Source organism: Parasteatoda tepidariorum, chromosome 2 (assembly GCF_982258835.1).
Source record: "Parasteatoda tepidariorum strain Cologne lab strain chromosome 2, Ptep-v5.0, whole genome shotgun sequence".
Taxonomy (NCBI): Eukaryota; Metazoa; Arthropoda; class Arachnida; order Araneae; family Theridiidae; genus Parasteatoda; species Parasteatoda tepidariorum.
Window position 1 is genome coordinate 123,057,175 of NC_141756.1, and position 23,153 is coordinate 123,080,327.

A 23,153-nucleotide genomic window follows, 5' to 3' on the forward strand; every position below is an offset into this window, starting at 1 on the left:
ACCATGCTTACCCTTTTTTAAAACAGAAATCTGAGGAAGTGACTCCCGTTATTTTATTATGACAATATCAGTGTAAATATTGCATTTCTTCTTCTTTTTAATCAGTTTTCTTAAAATCGAACCTGATGCTGTGAAGATAAGGAATTTTGTTTTCCATGCATACTATTTAAGTAAAATACAGGTTATATAATACTAAAACGTCACAACAAAAAAGTTCATCGTTTTAAATTAAACATATTGTAATTTTAATCTACATAGTAAAATATAGATGCTGTAAAAATTATTGCACAAATCACTTAAAATTATTTCACAGTATAAATGGCTGCTTGTACCCTGAAAAAGAAAAGAAATATCTTAAGTAAAACTATTTACTTTCTAGCTTATTTTCTAGAATAACAGTAAAATATACCTGCCTACCCAAACTTATTAAATATTAATAACTAAGCTGCAGACCTAAAAATTCTATAAGTTTTGGTAATAACAAATAATTTAATTTTAAACAAGCTAGAACGGTTTTGTTATCAGCTTTTTCCAGGTTGCAAACAGGCATGACTATTTTCAAAAACTAATTTTTATTTTCTCAAATAACGTAATTTTGGCTATTGTCGGTATTCCACAGCCTTCGTTTTTTGAATATCGTGTTGACGATGTCAGTCGACATAGTACAACGTTTGTAAATGCAGAGAGATGTCGGTTGACGTTCCCCAACGTTTTTACAATATCGAACAATATTGTTTTGCAATATTAAATATACGTTATAAAAGGGGTCCATTTTGATATAGTACAATATTTCGCTACGATATTGTACAATGTTCAAAGCTAAGTTTTTACGATATCGTTTTTGTGAATTGTGCTACTTGGGACTATGTATCATTTGAAAACAATGACTACAAAGCATAAAATTTGCTAGAAATTTCAGCTTTCAAAACATCAGAGAGATGAACAATAATCTGGTCTGAAAAATCTAGGAGAGAAAATGTTTGCATCTTCTTTAACTTTTCACTTCAAGTATTAAAAATTGCCTCAATCAGAATTTCTATAATTTTTCTTTGAATTTATTATTTTTTTACTACTTTTTTATAAGAAGTAGTATTTTAATTCCCAAAAGTTAGTAGTATTTTAATTTCTAACAAATCAAGTACTTTTCAAGTACCCTATGGCAGAATTCAAGGACTTTTCAGGGCCCTGATTTTTTCAACCAAATTCAAGGTTTTTCAAGTACTGTGAGAATCTTGTTATTAATTTCAACTTAATACAAGAAAATTTATTTTCAATGATAAAACAAGTTTTTATTGCAAATTTATAATAAAATCCATTCAAAAATACAGCAAAATTATGACAATCTCAACAGCAGTATTAAAGTTTGTAAACAAATAAGGCATCATGCGAACTGATCAAACCGACCAGAAACCTGGTGCACTTCGTGCGTAACTGGTTTGAATATTGGAACGATCGGTGCAGTGCACTGGTGTAACCAGTTTTAATATTGGAACGGTCGGTGCGGCAAACCAGTGTAACCGGTGCGAATATTGGAATTCCACACTGAGCAAAATGTGTCATGTAATGTTATGATTTTAACTATTGTTTTAAAAAAAATTCATGGAAAATCAGATTTAGGTGGCCGAAAATTCTAATTTTTAAAATGGAATTTACCCTTTCACAGTGTTCCGATATTCCAAATATCTGAATTAGTAACAAAAACCCCACTCAACAGTCATATTTTATTAATATTTAAAATGTTTTTATCCCATACTTTAAAAATTATGGTGTTCGTTCAAAAAATGAAAGAAAAAGCATTTCTAGAGAAAATTATCTCTTAAACTTCAGTGATTTCAGATTTTTTATTTTATCAATTTAAAATTCTAGCTGAAGCAAGCCAGCAATTTTTTTTAATTCTGAAATGAGAGCAGAAAAATCAGGAGTATTTCTCTCCTTTCAGATGAACAAGAAAAATATCTTAAGAATATAATTCTGCGGAAGAAAAAAATTATTTGCTTTTGTATTTTTTCCCCGAGCTATTTTATTGCTTCAACTCTTTCTTTTAAATTTAAAATCTATATATATGAAGATGCAGAGTATAACAGTTTTCATTTTAATTCATGTTATTATAATGCTTTTTTAAATTTATTGCTATGTTTTCGTCGGAGAAAATAGCAACTTCGTTAAATCTTGTGAAATTCTTGGAATGAGTCATGAAAAGGAATGGATTTGAAAATCTGAAATGTAGCAGATACCCTGCATATATATGATCTTCCAAAAATGTATGATGTTTGAAAAATGTAGTCATTATTATTTTTGTATACCTCTTATTTTTCATAAAGTTCAAATAAATTTTTCGGGCACTTTCGTTAATAAAGTTGAGAACTTTTTCTATTATGATAGAGGGGAAAAAATTTGACGATGACCTTTGACGGTCTCGTGAGGGGTATGGTTACAGTTAGAACATGTAATGGCGAGTTAAAAATAATACTAGTGTACTTTTTATTGCAAGATTTATAGAGATATGACAGACTTGTAGATTAGAGATCGTTAAAACTGACAAGTTGAAACATTGTTTGGGAGGCATTTTACTGTTCTATGTACATCATTGTCCCTGCTAGATCAGCATGATATACAGATTAAATTCAAGTGACTGAAAGACTCATGTTAAGATGTATAATGGCTGAAAGAGTCAGGCTGGAGATCTGAGTGAGGACTGAAGAAAAAAGCAAGGATCATGTATATTAAGGACAAAATTGCAAAGTTATCTTACTTTAATGAAAAGCTATTATTTTACAGATTATCCAAGCGAATGTAATTAAAGTGCGTGTTTCTTCCTTTATCCCTAACGCTTGGATTATGGTGTTAAAGAATATTTTCTTCTTGAAAATATACAGTACCTAGCCAAATTATTAGTCTCACTATAAGATTCTATCGAAAATATTAATTATCAGGTGATAGTATACAGAATTGTTGTTTTTATGTGACTGCACTTGTTTACGTTCAATTGATTAACATTGTAATGTAATAGGTTAAAAATAAATACAAATAGGAGGTAAAAATCTCCTGAATAAAAAGCCATTGCATGTATGTTAAAATAAAAGTAATGCATATAAATACGTCATTATTAAATAACTACAGTAAGTCTATTAATTCAGTCTAATTATTATACTATTATAACACCTAATATAATAAATACTCTATATAATATATCGTTTAATTTATCGAATCGTCTGTTTTACATTATATATCATCTAATTTGTCCAATCGATGCACGAGAGCAAACAAGTGCAAACCGGTTGCACTCTCGTAATAACAATAAAGCACTAAAGTATCGCCTGATAATTAAAGTTTTATGTAGAATTTAATAGTATGCCTAATAATTTGGGCAGGGACTGAATAGATTTATATTTTTAATTGGTTAATAGTGACAAAAGTATCCCTTTATTAATTTATATTTCCTATGGGAAGATTCAAAAGCTTCAGTTCAGCCACAATTATAAAGTCATAATTAATTAAAAGTCTCGTATATAAAAGCATAAAGGAAAAGCAAAAGAAATTCAAACATGGAAAATGTAGCGGATCAATATAAGTATAACGAAGAATTACAATAAATGCATAACTTCTACGCATAGAACGTAAAATGTACTTCGTATAACGCGTGAAATGTTAAAGGAAAAGAAGAAAAAAAGCGTAAAGTAACTTTTATGAATTAATATACAGTAACACATAAAAATATAACGCTTTGTAAAAGTGTAACAAATTCATAAATTACTAATGCTTAAAAGCTGCATTGAAAGTTTAAGATAAATGGAAAAGAATTTAACTACTATTTGCATAAATTTTCTATAACATTCGTATAATAAGTAGCATAAGAAACTAATTACACGCGTATAAGTAACTCATAAAGACTGTTAAAGTTCAAAATACAAAGGAAAAAATGTGTAAATTCATTAGATATGCAGATGAAAACGAAAGTAAGCGTTTTTTGCTTAAAAATAACTTAATAATTAGCACCCTTAGAAAAAGTAATAAAATGTTTTCTAATGATTTTGAGGGATACTGAATGCATTAAGATTTCAATTAAAATTGACTAATTGTCCATTCTAGGAAAAAACTGATGTAGTAAAGAAAAAATTTCTCATTTTGGAATGGGAAAAATTGAGCTCTTTTTAAAAACACAACAAAAAAAAGCACCATTAAGGGCTTTTAAAAAAACAAAAATAAGCGCTTTTAAAAATGCCATGCACCCTGGAGAAATATATATAAATAAAATATTTTATATGCATATTGCCTTCTTCTAAAGAACAAATAATATAAAAGATCACATTTTCTGCCATTATTTAAAAACTAGAGTGGTTAAACCATAAATTTAACTATTTTGAAAAATTAAAAAAAGAAAAAAATGGAGAAATCAAAAATAATAATGAATTCAAGTCCCTCAAAATAATTACTGACAGAATCATTTGGTGCAAAGACATATAAAAATTGTGAAGTAAATAAAGTGCATAAAAATTGTCTCTGTTAAACAATAAGAATACTACACAAACAAGTCTCCTTTAAACAATAATACATACATTTTTCTGGAACAATAAATAATTTATTTCATATCCAACTCTATGAACATCAACAGAAAATAATGATAATATATAATTTTATAATGCAAGAAAAATTTTAAACATCATACAATTGAGAGTGACTTCTTCGAAAAGAATCGCATATATACAGATGAAACAAAAATCACATGATTTCTTCCATGAATATACTGAGCTAACCTTCAATCTATCTTGATTATACAGAAAATAATACAAAACCTACAATAAACAAAATAGATATAAGTATTTAGTTTTTTTAAAATATAAACAAAATAAGAAACAGTGTCAGACTAGAACATATGCAGAGCTTTATTCAGGGCAAATTTACTACCATTTAGCGGTACCTTCACAAATTCAACTTTAGGAAAAACTGTAGTTTCTCAAATTAAAAAAGCAAGTTCTATGATTCTCCTACCTTCCTCTTAACATGTTTTTGTATCCCCGTAAGAAACAATAAATCCCGGCTTAATTCCGTACATAAGTATGGGTAGCATGTGCTTCGTAATGGGATGTGGCAAGCCTAACCGGTCGCTTACGCCATATTACAGTGAATTTTTTCCCCACTCCCTCTGTAAACTTTGTTGTTGAGGCTCTCCCTCTGTAAACTTTACAGGAAGTTGAAATTTAAACATTGTTCTAAATTTATTCTAACAGACCTTTATTTTTTTCTCTGTGAAACTTTTTCTGATATGACCTCGTGGGAAATGTTCTGGATTTCTCAAATCCTGGATTTCTTCAGTTTCAGAGGAAACTCCCTTTATTTTGTTTTAAATGTACTTTATAGTTAAATTGCAATTTAAGTACATAATTTTTATTAGAATAATATTACATTTTAAGATTATTGGTTTATGTGAGATTGATGTTCCCACCAACCACTCAGCATCATGCAAATATTAATTTAATTCCTCATGATTAAAAACATAAATAAAATAATTTTATTGAATTTAACAATACAGAATTTTTTGTGTGCATAGGTTAATACAAGCTACAATTCGAATACGGCAGATATGATGCACAAACATAATTTGTTATAAATAATTCCTATCCATTACAATTTAATAAGTGTATGTGTGTGTATATATATGTGCGTGTGTGAGCATGTATGATATGCATAATTTGTTATAAATATTTCCCAGCCATTACAATTTAATTAGTGTATGCGTGTATATATATATATATATATATATATATATATATATATATATATATATATATATATATATATATATATATATATATATATATATATATATATGTGTGTGTGTGTGTGTGTGTGTGTGCATGTATGATATGTATATGTGTATGCAAGGTTCAAATAAGTTTTATTTTATAACAGTGCAGAAAAGTTTAACATTTATATAAAAAAAGACGTGGCAATAGACTAGATACATAAATAGAACGCTTCAAATTAAAATATTTGTCGCTATTTATACCTGTTCATTAAAATATTTCTTGTTTAAAATCTTCTCACTTTTTAATTATAATTCATTTAAACTAAATTCCTTGTATTTCAACCTTATATATCTATATATAAGAAATTTGGCAATGGTCAAACATATATGATTTTTCGAAAACTCCTTAGGCCTAACCCACCCAATCTTAAGTATAAATGACACTGAAAGAAATGTTTTTTGATTTGAGACCCTTGCTACTCATACTATAAAGGCAATTAACTTATGAAAATGCAATGAACAGTATTTTTAGAATTTTACTATTTAGTATAACATTAAAACTATTTTTAGTGTATTTTAGAACTTTACCTAGTTTGACAAAACAATTATATAGTTAATATGCTTATCTGTTGCAAATAAAATGTAAAAGTTCTTAACTTAAGTGACAATCTCACTAAAGATAGTTAGGACATTACAAAAATATTTATTCTCGTGTTATTAATTCTTTACTCAAATCCATTCACTTAGAACAGGGAAATCAGAAGAAAAAAATCCCTATGTTTTCCTTGCGCATATTATAAACAATATATTAAAAGAAAATGCTGTGCTCTTGCGTGAGCTTATATTGGGCTAACTATACTAGTTTTAGTGAAGTGCTGAAAAAAAACAAGGAATAGCTCCACATACTTAAAACAAATAATTAAGTAAATGAAATTAGTATAGCTGAAATATCATGTTTAAATTTCCTAATTCCTGGCTGTTTCCCTGTTATTTTAGGTGATTTTTAAATTCCCTGTATTGTTTAAGTTTTCCCTATCCTAGTTATGGAGATGGCAACCCTGTAGAATAATAAATCAATTTAATTGGAGATATAAATGTCTAAACTAAAAGCCAAATTGAATTTGATAATAACTGACTACAAGACAATAATAATTAGATAAAAAGGCATGAAATTAAAGATTATACTTACTTTTTTCAACCAATTATTTCTTCCAAACTTCTTTCATCACAGCTAAAGTAGCAGTTGGTAGTTGAGGTCCAAATAGTGGATTCATCTGCACCATGTAGCAACAGAGCCAGCTTTTCATGGAAGAAAAAATCATAAATAATCACAATTTTATAAACAATTTAGTTCTAGATTCAAAGAAAACATTTTCATTAGTAAGTTTTTGCAACAAATACACATGCTACCAAAATATTAAATATTCTTGTACCTATTTAACAGCAAACAGATTCAGGTATTTTTTTTAATAATATTTAAGATGTTTTATAGAAAAAAATATCATTAATAAAAAATTAAAATATCAAAAGAAGAAGTCTTTCTCTATTTTTGAATGATCAAAATAGCAGATGTCAAGAACCATTGAATTTTTTTTAATACTAGAGAAACATTTATTTTGCATAATGTTCAAAGCAAAAATAACTTTTCAAACATTGCGTACAGGGAAGTCAGGGATCTGTCTTGGTTTTTTTTAAGAAGTACCTATTTTGTGAAAATTTTGACATAATGTGTGAAAATTAAAAATTACATTAAAAAGTTCAAAGCAAAAATACGGTAAAGTAAGAAAATATTTTCAAAAATTTTCACTTTACTAATTCTTTTTTTCAACTTCAAGAAATACTAGAAAATTATCAAATATCTATGACATAGTTAAGGGTATAAAGCTCTTTAAAACTTACAGCTCATCGAGAGTTGAAGAGCGAACCACATTCTTTGTTGAAATAACAGACATTTTATTTTTAAATTTTTATCATGAGTGTAAATTTGCATTTGAATGTACGTGTACGGAACGTCCCCTCTCTATTTCGACTTTCTTTTTCAGAGTATAAATGACATTTTTTTTAGATTTTCTGCACAGTTGTGACAAGAAAAAAAAAGAAAAAAAGAGAGTGGGCAGAGAACATTGGTTGTTTGGCCAAAATAGTTAAATATTAAAGGGGCATTTGATCAAAATAGAGTTTTTGTTCTGTGTAATATGGTAGCAATTCAAATTCATGTTTAAAAATATGTACCCTGATTATTATCAAAGAGACAACTACAAAAAAAAAAAGTTTACATTTTTAAATACAAATTAAGTTTGGAATGATATAAAAAGACAGCATGGGCCACATATAGGTGATTCTCACGAAACATGACAATTCACTGCCCCTTGCTCCAAGATCTAATACTATAATACTAAAAGAACTTTTTTTTAAAAAAAATTAATAAATAGCATTACCGTTAGCATTTTAAAATGACTTTGCACTAGTATTGACTGTATTGTATACTTAAAAAATTTTATTGAATATCAAAATGTCATTTTCCAGGCATGTCCCAAACAGTATTTTCAATGATAACTAGCTTCAAAACTTCCCATACATTTTTCAAAATCTAATTTTTTTTATCTTATCCTATGTAAGCATTTCTAGAATGTACGCAGAGGGCATTGTTTACTAAAACTTTGTTTAAAATAATTTTTTCTGCCAATAATTTGTTTGTACCATGAAAAACTGTCATTTTCCTGGCTACTTTTATTTAGTGATTTATAAGCAAAATAGATAGTGCCAGGAATCAATATCTTATGTTAATAGATTGATTAGATACCCTCCTATCTGAACATGTCTTGTTGCATAAATAAAGAACCAATTTTCTGGCTCAAAATCTATTTCAAAAAATTTTTCAAGGTGAGTAGGTTTTTATGCTGTCATTTTCCTGGCTTCTTGAAATCATTAATAACAAAAACTACATAGATTTATCTGAGTTATTTTAAGAAATACTGTTGTTTTCTGCAGAATATAAACGTCTTCGGTCAAAATATTAAATTAAAGTTATATGCTATAAAATGGCGAATTTGTCATTATCCTGGCTTATTAATGCCAGGACATTGAAGTGTTACCAGAAATTCATTTTAACTGCTCATACTGTAAAGAAGGAAAGCAAATATTAACCTACCTAATACCAAGTTTATGTATGATTGTAATATGTTTGGATGTAATCAAAGTTATTTATTTATTTAATGATTGATTATTATACACAATTTTATTCTGTACATATCAGCAACAAAATTTTTTTTGTTTCTTTCTACAGTGGATAGAAAGAATTAATTTAAACAATTTATGGTTCATCTAACATAAAGGCTTAAGTTGAGTTACTTACTATTAACTTAAAATGACTGTTTTTTAAACTTCTAAGGTAATATGTCATTTTCCTGGCATTCAAGAATTGGTGAATTACTATTTTTTTTTTCTCGAGCAAATGGCAATAAACTACACTGTTGTCTATAAGATATTAATAAGTGTAGCTAAAGAAGTATATAAAAAAATTTTAGATTATTTTGAAGATTTTAAATTTGAAGAAATTTTTCGTTCCGAATTGTCATGTTTTGTGAGAATCACCCATATATATCTTAACAGATACAGAGATTTTTTGCTTCAATATTTTTAATATGCATAGAAAAACAACAAATATTGGTTTAGTGAATTTTCAGATACTAGAGATTTTATTTAAATGATTAAAAAAAAAAAAGAAATGAAATCATAATACGCTTATCACTTACAATAAATAGCAGCAGACAGCAGTTGTGACCAACATAGTTTGAATAACACTGTAAAAAAATAATTAAGTAGATTAAAAATAGGTACATGACATAGCTTAAATAATTTAAGTTTAAACAATTAAAAAAAAAAAACTTTTATTTGACTAATATTCTCAAAATAAACTTATGATTTAGATGCCATTCTAACTATGTACGAAAAAAAAAAATGATTTGAGAATCTGAGTGTTGAATCCTTCCTAGCGAAGATATATTTCACCCATCATCATTTGAGTGCAAAATTTTTGCATGCACTGAGAATGGAGTCTTTAGAAAAATGAATAAATAAATGAGTAGCAATAAGAATTAAATATTAAAATCTAGAAAACTTTGGCACCATAAAACCTTACAAGCAGTTAATAAAATAGCATATCACTTCCTTTTTTTTCTTTCTTTCTTTCTTACAGAGTATTTCCTGCAGAATTTTATTGAATGTTTTGACCCTATAGAAACTGGCAAGAATAGTAGAATATTTTTTGTACACTTATTCTGACAAAAACTCAATACAATTTAATTTCTATAATAAATTCATTCAAATTACTAAATACTTAGCTGTTTGTTTAATATCAAATCAAATATTTTTGAATGGAAATAGAAATGTACAAAAACCTGGATAAATGTGTTGTTTAGAAAAAAATGAAATGTAACTTATGCCACACAAAAAAAAAAAAAAAAAAAAATATCACAGATTCATTTACTTTGGCATTTAACAAAATGATCACTTTCTAAACAAACCCAAATTCCTTGAAATTTCTATATAAAATTTCAAGGAAAAAAACCCAGCAGAACGATATAATTAGCAGAATTTTAACTACAACATGAAATTTTATACTTATATTTTTAATCCAGTGGCAGAATTTTTTCGAGGTATCTGCGACAAAACTATCACCAAGTCGGGAGTGATTATTTTAAGGGCATTTAACTGAAAACCTGTAAAAATTTATAATCCCCCATCCAGTTCTGGCGAATTTCTATATTTTTATAGAAAACAGGAAAAATAACTTAAAAATGAGATTTTCTAAAATAAAAAATTGAGATAGAAATAGTAAGAAAATTGAAGATATTAAAAGCTTGAAGTACTAAAAGCTTCAAGGTCTAGTGAAAGTATAATATACTGTAATAAGGTATAGTAACAAGGTATTTTTTTACTAGGAATTTTTCTGTAAGATTAGGTAGAATATGAATAAAAAAGTATATGAATGATATATCTTAATATGAATAAAATATGAATAAAAAAGTAAATAAAGTATTGTACCCTCTATTGATTCCCTTAGGTACAAACCAAGGTAAAACTCCTCCAACCAATAACCAGAATAAAGTAAAAATCACAAAAGGAACTGCTGATGCACCCATTGTATTAATACAATTAAAGACTAGATTTCAAAATAATTCAATTTAAGTTAAATAAACGATTCAATTCACTGTTTAACTCTGAAGTATCATAAGAAAACAGAAAACAGCAGTTGTCATGTGATAAAACCACGGCTACAGTTAAAAAATAATTTCACGCCTCATACTAGAGGCTGCTATCTATTCCTTTAGTTTCCTTGTAAGCTATAAGTAAGGTAATGAATCTGAAACTCTTGCAATTATTCGCGCCTATTTTGCTTTTTAACATATTTTTCTTCATGTTATTGAAGTAATGTGCATTTCAGTCATTTAACTTAATAATAATTTATGATTGTCTTAAAATGTCTCAGAAATCCATACTGTAAGTTTTTGTTTTGTGTTTCCTTATCATTTATTTAACTTTTGATTTTTTCTTCTTGAAGCTCCTGTTAAACATAAATTTATTGCAGCGTCGTATTTAAAAGATAATTTTCTAATACTTCCTTCTTTTGCTTAGAGTTTCTATGGATCTTATTAAAACTGATGTTTGATACTGTATTTTATTGCACAATTTTTTTTAATTATTCTATTTAAACTAAGTTTTAATAGCCGATTCTCATTGCAAATCCATGACTTCTTAGAACCTAATTGTTTCAAAATAGTGAATCAAGCAGCTTTCCTAAAAGATTTATAAGTTGTCTGCATCTTTGTTATGTTAGAGATAAACTATGGAATTAGATTAATGCCGAGTTGAGTGAAATGATCGCTGAAAGGAACTTGCATAATTTGTTTGTAAAACCTTCTGCCCCAATATTTTAGAATAATATCAAGGGAAAAAGATCAAAACGAGGATATTTCCGTATCCTGATCTGTAGCGCCAACTACAATCACCAAGGCGTCTAATAGATTTTAAATTTTAATTTTTAAAAAAAAAAAAAAACATGTATATTTTTGCTTGGTCATATATCTCGAGTTATACATTTGAGTGTTTCATCCCTTTCATGGATTTCGAGTTGCCCGGAGTTATACATTTCGAGTTGGTCCCATTCTGTGATGTTTTTTTAGCTTCTTTCGGGCCACTGCCCGGAAGTTGCCAAGACTTGGCAATTATGCTGCCACAGATCAGGATATCGAAATCTCCCCATCAAAACTAATAATATATTTAATTAATTTTTAATATTGGGTTTTTATTTTTGCACATTAGTCAAGTTTTAAATTAAGTGTCTAGTACAGCACTGTATAATATGCATGGATGTCAATAACAAAAAATTTGTCATCAACGCGCAATATTTATTACTATTACTAAGAAAGAAATATTCTCCTCTTCCAGGAAAGTTTGTCTTTTTCGAATTCCTGAAAAAAAGATGAATTTTTATGATTTTTTCTACCTATGCAAACCCGATTATAAGTTACTTGATTAATTAATACATATGAATTGAAATCACGCATCATGATTCATATTTACGCAATTTAAGATTGAGCTTCGTATTTCGCCTTTTCACTATTTTATGTCCAATATCGCGTTTTGTTCTCTTGTGATTTGAAAGCCACTATATGATTCAGGTTTAAGTGACTTAAAATTAAGTATTGGAATTTGCACTATTTTAAAATCAAACATAGAGATTCGTAGTAACGGGATTTTAAAATTAAGCATCGAGACTCATATTCATGTGATTTAAAAATCTCATATTGAGATTCATTTTCTAACAATTTAAGAAATAAACAAAATCTCTCATCTATTTTTTTTTATTAAAACATATATAACATTCTGTTCTTCATTTATTAAAACATATATAACATAATAACTGAAATTTGAGTAGGAAGCATATGTATGCTTCCTACTCAAATTTCAGTTATTTTTCAATTATTTAACAAGGTGCGTGGCTTTTTAATGGGTGCTCATTTGATTTTCGCTTCTTTAAATTCCTCCAAGGTGCTTTTTTTTTTCGTTGGGTGTTTTTAAAAAGTGTTTATTTTTTACTCCCCCCTCTTTAAAAAGTGTTTTTATGAACGACTTTTTTTAATTTTTGATTTCAAATTTTATTTCCAAACTTATCCCAGTGTTTTTTCTTTTTTTGTTTCCAATGGCAAATTTATTGGACAGTAGTTACAGCACAATAAAAAATCTAAAATACAATAAAAGATGATAGACATAATGCAGTAACTGATCCCTGTGGTATGAATCAATAGAAAGATATAAAAAGTTTATGAAAAAAATCCAATATTTTGCAACAAAATTTGACAAAATGTTTGAAACTAGTTACAGGAGTTAATTAATGTGTGTAGAAAGTTTTTCATTTTATCTAAGTCTGGAATATTTTATAACATTATATAGTGTATATTTAATATTTTATGTTTGCAGGTCGTTTTTCAAACAGACTGATAAGTCTTTGCAGTCCAACAAATCTAATGACAGTGGTAAACTCTCCCTTAAAAGGTATAAGTTTTATTTTACTTTTAAAAACTTTTCAATTGCATTAATTCTGCTATATTTTAGGGTAGAGTGGTTATATGTTAAGAAACCTTTGTTTTACTCTACAAATATATCAATTGTATTAATTCTGCTATATTTTACATCTATAGGGTCAAGTAGGGTAGAGTGGTTATATGTTGAAAAACCTTCATTTTCTCCTTTTAAATTGAGATAATTTGTTTAATATTTTTAGAGACATTTACTGGGATTGTGACAAGCATTTCTTTTTCAGTTTTAAAAACCAATAAAAAAATTAATGCCGACAAGCTATTAATTAATGACAAACTTATACGATATATGTTTCATTGTACATTATGTTTCATATGTACATTAGTTCAACCTGATGATACGTTTAAAGACCTTTATTTCTGAAACAACATTTACATGTGTTTTTAGTGAAATGTATACTGAATTTAGAATTATACTCCAGGGTTGCCACTCCACAGGGGACACCTGGAAAATACAGGTAATTTAAAAATCAGCTAAATTAACTCTCAAACTGCTGGGAATTTTGATTTTTCCTTTACTAACTGGGAAAATACAGGGAATTTTGTTTCTTATTTTTGTCTTTTAGGAAATGGTGACCACTCAAAGCTTAATCTATGGGATATTTAACCATGATATTTCAGCTATACTAAACTATTTAATTTACTATAGCATTATTTAAGTATGTTCAGCTGTTTTTCCAGCAATTAAAGCTAATAAATATAGTTAGTCCTATATAGCTCACACAAGAGAGCTGTAATTGTTGTTTCCTCTTAATATATTGTGTATAATGTATGTACAATGTATATGTACAGGAAAAACACAGGGAATTTTTTTTCTGATTTGAGTGCCAACCTCTGCCCACTTTACCCCACTCTGAATTAAAATTGGTATATCAAAGCATGCATATAAGTCCAATGTATATAAAATGCATTAAAATTTTCAGTAAAATAAATGTAATGGTTTGGTCATAGAGTCCCTTCTGTATAGCTTTAAGCTTCTTAAAAAGCTATATTTTATACCCACTTTACCCCACCTGACACTATGCATCTTTGCACTTAATATGTAAAGATGCAGACGCATAATTTAATGTTAAATGTTACATATATGATATCTTATTGTTCACCTTAGCTGTAAAGGCTAAATGGTTTGGTATGGTATGTTTATAATTATTTAAGAAAAGCTTATGCATGAGCATCTGTGTTAACGTAATTGCCAAGTTTAGGTGACAACCAGATGTTGACACTCGTGAAACTAAAAGAATACAATCATTAGGACTGGGCGATGGCATCTCAATGTATCGTCACACTAACATCGGGATATTTCGATGCATTGCAATGGTTCGGTATAATAATGTTTTATCTTTAGTACTGCGTAAATTTGCAAATAATAAGTTGCATTTTTTTTAAAGGATAAAACTTTGCATTTTTTTATAATTATTTCTCAGTATTCAAAGACATGGATATCTACAAAATAGTGGACAAAAAACATTAAACTGCTTGATTGATTGTAAAAAAATCAACAGGATTTGCTGGACACTCAGATTCTCAATCACATACGGATTCATCATATCAGCAAAACGATGAATCACAATGTGAAAAAAAAATCGTTTAAAGATAACGATCATCGCCACAGCTATCACTGCATGCTTACGGAAGAGAAGGCTCTTCGCCCGTAATTGCAGACATGAGTGTACTATCGGGAGCAATGCTCGACATCACGCGTGCAGACGCACACAATAGCTTTTGAATAAGTTCTTATAAAGAGTTACTGTGCATACTTAATTTTTGGAAATAAATATCAATAATGAAACTAAACATAAACATCTGACAACAGCTCAGAAATCATGCATATAGCCTAGGGGTGCAGAACCTATGTCCTGCGGACCACATGCAGCCCGCTGACTGTTGATGTGCTGCCCGTAGGAACTTCTGAAAGCAGTAAAAATTTCTTTTAATTTGGTTTTGTTTAAATATTATAAATTTTCTTTTATCGAATTATTTAATTCAAATTTATATAACTCTATAAAATACATATTTTTTTCTTTTTTTTGCACTTTCATTCTGTAAGCTTCTTTTTGGTTAGAATTTATATCACACCACCAATGGAAAAAGTTTTTTAAAAAAATGTATCAGTGTTTTTAGTTTTAAATAAATTCAAATAATTGAAAGTATTTACTTTTCTGCAAATATGTTATTATGTTTACTGATAAGGACACTAATGTTTAGTAATGTTAAGTTAAGTTTAGTAATGTTAGTAATGTTTAGTAATGTTAGACACTGCTTAGGACACTAATGTTTAGTAAAAATCATCATATTTGCCGCTAACATGACGAAATATGCGTGCATCCCTTCATTAATCTACGTGCTGTGGAAGTGGCCCTTCACTAAAAAAAGTTGTGCACCCCTATATAGCCAATAAATTATTCAAAGCCCTACTTCTTTCTTTCTCCTTCAAGGATATAAGTGGCATGTGGGCACCTCCCTCATTTGTTAGTTATCAATTTTATAACTGATAAGAGATCCAAGAATGTATTACATATGAACTAAATAAACGACTGAGAATAATTCATTCCCATTTGAAGACCGAAAAAAAAAAAATTCTTTACTTGCTATCAATATCATGTATTGATTATGTCATATATTGTTTTGTATAAAAAAAAATTCTAAAATTGATTTCTGGAGGTAATTAATTTCTTTCTGTTTCTCCTTGATGCCTAGCTTGTTTTTTATATATATTATTATCCAGAATCTATATCTTATTATAATTTGATTTTTTATCTTGCAGCTATATTGTGTTTTTTAAATCTTTTTAATGTATGCAGTGCTAAAAGTGTTACTACTAATAATTTTATTGCTAACAGTCTTATTTTTTTCAGTGAAACTTCTAAGGAATCAGCGGAACTTAATGGTCATAATGAAAAGTTTGTTCTATTTTATAATACATTCTTAAAATTATTTGAATCCTAAATAAATCTTATTTGTTCTTTCAGGAATGTACAGATAACAAAGCAAACTATTTTTCTTTTTTTTTTAATGTAGGAATTTGTTTTATTTCATTATTTAATTGCATTACTTCCTATTAAATTCTATATTCTATTCACTCTGAGAAACTTATTTGATTTTCTAAATATCAAGGTATAAACGTCCGTACTTGTTTTTCTGGATTTCATCACCAAGTTTGGCGGTAAATGATAATGTGGTGTTAGTTAAAACATAGTCATTGCCGAAATGTAAATGGAGTTATGAAAGAAGGCATAGAACATAAGCGAGATTGTATTTGGTTGTGGATATTTGAAGTTTTGATTATATTTGACAATTTTGTAATTGTGCAGATCGGATAATTGAGGAGTTTTTTTTTGTCTTTTTGAGGGATTGAGTAAATTTTTCATAGTTTTCTGTAGAATATGATGCACAGATTGAAGTTTTGTTACGGTTATAAGTTTTTTTTGTATTTTTGATAATGACCATTTGTGGATTGGTTTGTTTAATGATGATTTTTCAAATAGAACATTTTTATAAGTAATCATTTGATTAACTTGAAGCAGGATTTATTGGGTTTAAACCAATCGGTTTTTTAGAAAGTTTTTTTCATGTAATTATATTTTCTATTATTCATATTAATTTTTCCGTTCAGTTGCAAAAAAAAAAAAAAGAAAGAAAAGAAACGAAGAGATTTACAATTTTGGAATTTAATTGCTTTTGGTAATCTGTATTATTTTAAATAAACATAAATCTGCAATTTTTAAAAGCAGAAATAGACAGAAATATATATGTTTGAAACAAGATTGGCATTTTGTTCAGGTGAAACCTATTTTTTCCAGAACAATGAGAGTAACTGGAAAAGAAATTTTAAAAAACTGCACAAAATGGTAAAAATTAAAAAAGACTCTTACAATTATTTAACAGTAAATATTATAAAATAACTCAAATTTTGAACAAATTAAATTTAATATAGTAACAGAGAATGTTTAAATTTTTTATTTACTTTTTAATAAAACATTTATTTATTAATTAATTTTATGGAAAATTTAGAAATCTATATATCATATTATTTCAGAGTTGGTTTGAGTATTAATACTTCATTTGATTATAAAAATCAGTATTCTATTTATAATTGAGAATTCAATGTGCAATTTGTTAATTTAGTGGTGTAAAAGTTTGATTTTGTTCTTTTAATAGTTCTTCATTAATCATAAAATTAAGCTAGGCTGTTTAATATAAAATATTGACAAACTAGTTATTTAAATTTTTTTAAGAAATGCATATGAAAATGTGAATATTTTTTCTGCTTTTTAAATTTTAAATATTTATAAACGATGCATTAAATAGCTCAAAAATTAATACAGTAGGGAACCGATTATCCGGAACGGTCGGGATCATCGCTATTCCGCGTAACTGATTTTTACGGTTTTCTGAATCGCTACAAAAAGCCTTTTTTTTTATTGTTTAACCCAACTAAAGAATAAAAATATTTGGAAATAATCTTGAAAAGAAGAAAAAACTAATAGTAATACACTAATGATTATTTCCAAAGTGATGGTAAGGTAAACATCTTTCAAAAAAGAAATAAAATCTTATGAGGAAAAAAAACATTTAAGAAAAAATGGCGTGAAAATTTATGGAATTTCGTTCCGGTTTTTTGGTTTTCCGGTTTTCTGATTTCCGGATAACGGGTTCGGTACTGTATTATTATTATATAAACTAGATTTCTATTATAAAGTGTTCTAAAAAATTCTTTACATACTTGATACTTCTTTCTTAAGAGTTTCGGGCTGTGAGCCAGTGTTTTTCAGCAGTTTTTCCCACTGTGGAAGAAATTTGCCATTCCTGATTGTTAACTTATAAGAGCGAATTTAAAATTAAATCCTAATGTCACGTAAAAATGTTTAAAATAAAATAAACAACTGATGTTTTATAGTCTTTAAAATTAAGTAATGTAATTAATTATTGAAGGAATTCAAGTTCCTCAGAACTTATTTTTAGATAGCTACTTAAATACATTATGTTAGCTGCACTCAAAAGTAAAAATGGATAACAGGTGCTTTTTAAATTTCATGTTTTTTTCATTTTAATTGTAGAATTATTTTCAGCCATTGTAAATAAATTTGTATAGTGCATATGCAATGTAATTATATTCATTGTGTCGACCGGCCTGTGTAGGGGGCAGGGAGCTGTCCTTGCATCAGAAAGGTCCTGGGTTCGAATCCCGGGCAAAGCATGGATGCTTCTTTCTCTCTATCTGTGTTCTATGCCCTTTCTCCTTTGTGTGTGAAAGTAACCCGCCCTATAAATGGGTTGTGGTAGTGTGACGTGCGCGACACTGCTCCACCGCCGTGGCTTCGCCGCAGTTGCCCACGGGGTAACGAAAAGAGAGTTAGCAGTTCTGGCACTTTCTATAGCCAATGGACAATAGTTCCAACTGCCCGCCGTTAAAAAAAAAAAATCATTGTAGTTTTCAAATTATATTAAAAAAAGTCTGTTAAAAAATATTTAATATTTTTGTTCTAATTATATTCTAATTATTTCTATATATTAATCTAAAATATTTTTGTCTAACTTATTAAATTGTGCTGTACGTCAATAAGGGTATTGTTAAATTTAAAGACTATGTATGAATAAGTGACAAAAAAAAGTAATTTATTCATTATTTTTCAAATCTTTAATACTAAAACATAGCTTTACAATTTTATATGTTTATATTTATGTAGTCCATTTGTCTGTTTCATTTCTTTTCATCATTTTATGAATCTTAAACATTTTTCTATTAAAAAATATTTTGATTAAAATGTCTCACACCCAATTATATTAAAATTTGTATTGATTCAATAAATAATAAACTAGAAATGTTTATTTTAAGGACAACTAATTGATATTGTTGCTTCAAATTGTATTCTGCTAAATAATTATACTAATATAAATAATGTTGAATTATGACATTTTTATGTATACTAACAATTAAGGAATTTTTTTTTTTAGTTATAAAATATTTACTTGTTTGCCAAATGGAGTTATAAAGTAATAAATTTGCATATTTCAACATCTTAGTTATTATATTTTCGTATCATGTTCATATATTTCTGTACTAAAGTGTAATTTTTTTGGAGTTCTTTAAAAAATATCAATCAATAGTTAATAAGGATTCCTGTGAAATATTTTTTAATTGCTGAATTACTTTTAATTTGAGGCTAAACATGCCATTTAACCTTTTCTTTTCAATAAACCAAAAAAAAAAATTTAAGCCAAAAAAAAAGCTTTTATGACTGTCTAGTTACAAAGCTATTTAATGACTTGTATAATCATGCAGCATTTTAGCAAAAATAGTTATCATTGATATTTATGACATGTTTTGTAGAGAAGGTTCTGCAGCTGACTGTAGTAATTCATCAAAAAAACAAAATGGTTTTGAATTAACGGAAAAGTAAGTTAGTTTGAATTTTCTTATTTACATAAACCTTATCATTTCCTATTTATGCAAACTTTAAGTTATTGTTTTATTACTTAGTGATAGTCCAATAAAACAAGGTAAAAAGCGCAAAACTCGTCTTATAGATAGTGATGAAGAGTCAAATCAATCTCAAAATGGGGTATGATATTTACTTTTAATAAGTTTATTGTATTTACTTAGAATTACCCTTGTATTTATAAGTATTGCTATTGAATGTACAAGTTTTAATGTGTTTAATTTTCCATAGATTTAATTTTTAATGAGTTTCATTGTTCATTTATGCATTTATATATTGTTTATGCTATTAATTACATTTAAATACTAATATTATGTGCGTAGAAAAGCTAAGGATTTATTTGCATATTTTTTTTAAAAAATATTGAATGCTTTTTTACTTAAAAAACAAATAAGTTTTTATTATGGAGGATTATACAAGCATCATATTTTGCCCTATCATCTAAAATGTGTCCTTAAAGCTGAAATTTCATTTTTTTTTCTTCCACGGTCCTAGTTTTTTAAATTCTTTCACTGAAAAATTTTCGATTTCTTATAGGTTTCAAATACTGTTAAGAATGAATCAGAAAAAATGGAAGTTGATGATAGTAAGTGATGAAATTTTATATACATCTATTTAAAATATAGGGAAACCTCTCATTGCGGACATTTTTTCAATTCTCCATAAATCTTCTATGAATAAATCATTATGTACCCTCTTCTCAAAGTGGGCACTCACATTGCTGGACGAGAACTGTTGTATCTAATTTTGACAATTGGATGTAAAACTCATAAGATCATAGCTGCCAATTCTACTGGATTTTGCCAGTTTCTCCTGGTCTATTGCTTTAGTAAAAATCCTCCTGGTTTTTGTACATTTTAGAAAAATCCCTAAAATTGAGTAAGTTTCCTTAAAAAATCCTGATTGAAATAGAATTTTTGTGCAGATCATTGCTTGCTTGAATATTTAAATAAGTCTCACTAATGCATAATAAAGTGAGTCTTGTTTATAAAATTCAGTTAACTATCTTTGAAGAATTAAATGTCTATTATTATTCAAAATTATGATTAAACATAATACGTAACATTTCAAGATCATTTAATGTGAAATCATGACTGGAAAGTATTGCAGTTTTTCTATTTTGATGACTACAAAAGTTCCTAAAATTCCCTATGTGTAAAATATTTAGTATGTTTTGCAACAATAATCATGAAATTTATATTATTTCCTAAAATCTACTGGCTTTTTTCCTATCCATGTTGTCAGCTATGTAAGATTGAGATCGTAAAGATTTTTACTTTAGTTAGTATACGCAACCTAAGATTTTAGAAATTGAACTTACAATAAAGGAACTATCGCACTTTTAATCCTAAGAAGAAAACTAATTAGTCGTAATGAAAACATAATACTTAAGCATTTATTAATTTAAATAATCTCAATTAAAATGGACGTAACTCTACTTCTTGCATGTTATTAACTATACATACGGTCGGATATATAATGTAAGTGTATAAGTACTTAAACATTTGAATTGCAATTAACTAGTTGGCACATAACTTAGAATTAGGGAAATTAACTTCAGTAAAAAAAAAGAATTTAAAAAAATATCATTGTTTGTCATGATCACATGTCACATGCCTTTCACTTGTTTCTACACAAATACACAAAATTTTCATTGGATTATACAATAAAAGAAGAGATTTTAAGTTTAATGTTATTAGTTTAACACATTTTAATCCCAACCTATACTTTAAAATTTTTCAGAATATTTTTATTGGTTTTGAATCTTAAAATATATATATTATCAATAATTTTTTGTTACCATTTATTTTTATAATATTGCTAGTGTATTAAAACAAATTTGAAATAACAACATAATTGTAACAAACGTTTCAGTTATTAAATATAAGTTAAATTATTTATTCGATAAATGGGGGGCATATTTCACATATTTTGGTACATTTTCATAAAAAATGTCAGATTATTTTGATGTGTATTCTGAAAAAGTCAATTATTTATTTTGGTGCATATTTCTTTCACAATGAAACTAGAGCATTATGTTTCTCAATACAGGTCAGGAAGTTGGAGAAAGTCTTCAAAGTAATAACTCTTCAACAAAACTGATAGGGTAAGTAATATGAACTCAGCATATCTCAAAATATTATGTCACTCAATCACACAAACAAATAAATAAATTATACTCAGTTATAATAACTACTAAAATCTGAAAAATACTTGTTGTATTTATAAATTTTTTTTCTTGTAATCTTCTCTTATTTTTCTTCAGTCATTTTTTTATTTAGTACTTCACACTCTAACAGAGTGCGTAGCGTTTTTGAAAAGTGCTTAAAGGTGCTTATTTTCATTTTTAGAAGCTCTTAAAGGTGCTTTTTTTATTGGCTGTTTTTAAAATGTACTTAATTTTCCCTTTTTCAAAATGAGATATTAATTGAAGCTTTTGACTTGTGTTAAAAGGGGGGAGGAATTCTCCAGTAAAAGCAGTAATAGAATATCAGATCAGAGATAGAATAGAATTCTAAAATATAAAGTGAAAATATTGCAACTATGTCTCTGTTTTGACATGTTTCGTTTACATAATAGTTAAAATATTCTAATTTTAATAAAAATGGCAATATGTTTGGTTTATTTAAAAATGCTTGTGATTTTTTCTAACTTAATTGAAATCACTCAGGGTTGACATTTTTCTGTAGTTGCACTCGTGGAAACCGGGTAATACAGGTATGACAAAAAAAAAAACTTTTTGCCGCATTTAAAATAGAAACTCAGAAAATGATGGGAAAGTAATTGCTGACATACAACGGATAATGCGTAAGAAAAGCAATTAAATGTTAATCAAGTACCAATACATTTATATATTACCGCCATTCAAAATCAAATATTACATTCTGCAATAGTCTGTACCTAACAAAAGATAAGTTAATGTTTACATTTGAGTCTTGAATCTATCCAGTTATATGACTTCTCATAAGTAGAAAAGATTAAGACTAATCGTATTTACATGATTGGATTGTTGACCGTCGCCATGCAAATCAGGACTTTCAAGAAAAAAAACTTTTTGTGAGTGACTTCATTTAGTTACGTAAAAAGTTCAATGAGAATAAGTTTTTCAATTATGGAATTTAATATAATAAAAACTTAAATCCAGTATTTATAATTATATTACTTTTTCATATAAATATTACACATACTACACTTTTTATATTGAATGTTAAAAAGTATATATATATTTACGAACTGTGAACTGAGAAGTTTGTTACAATTACTAGAAGATTACGTTAATCATTGTTGTAATTTTCAACAATTATTGCTTCAGAAATTTCAGTCTTGTAATTTATTAATTTTTTTTACATTGAATTATTTTATATC

General features: G+C 27.4%; 2 protein-coding genes across 3 annotated transcripts in view; one reads left to right on the forward strand and one right to left on the reverse strand.

The window, feature by feature from the left end:
- Positions 1-4,557: 4,557 nt before the first annotated feature.
- On the reverse strand, positions 4,558-11,023 carry LOC107438180 (V-type proton ATPase subunit e 2). The gene is made up of 4 exons (XM_087158261.1): positions 10,793-11,023; positions 9,502-9,549; positions 6,936-7,045; positions 4,558-4,793 (listed from the first exon to the last, which is right to left on the reverse strand). The coding sequence occupies exons 1-3, from the start codon at positions 10,888-10,890 to the stop codon at positions 6,949-6,951; spliced, it is 243 nt and encodes an 80-aa protein (XP_087014387.1). The 5' UTR covers positions 10,891-11,023; the 3' UTR covers positions 4,558-4,793; positions 6,936-6,948.
- Positions 11,024-11,067: 44 nt separating this feature from the next.
- The window catches only part of DNAlig1 (DNA ligase 1), a 64,877-nt gene continuing 52,791 nt past the window's right edge, over positions 11,068-23,153 (forward strand). The window contains exons 1-7 of one of the 2 annotated variants that reach the window (XM_087158260.1): positions 11,068-11,248; positions 13,229-13,303; positions 16,203-16,247; positions 19,679-19,744; positions 19,829-19,910; positions 20,325-20,373; positions 21,840-21,894. In XM_087158260.1, the coding sequence (XP_087014386.1) occupies positions 11,229-11,248; positions 13,229-13,303; positions 16,203-16,247; positions 19,679-19,744; positions 19,829-19,910; positions 20,325-20,373; positions 21,840-21,894 (392 nt within the window). In that variant the 5' untranslated portion in view covers positions 11,068-11,228. The remainder of the gene's footprint in view (positions 11,249-13,228; positions 13,304-16,202; positions 16,248-19,678; positions 19,745-19,828; positions 19,911-20,324; positions 20,374-21,839; positions 21,895-23,153) is intronic. The other variant, XM_087158259.1, reaches the window with a different exon arrangement.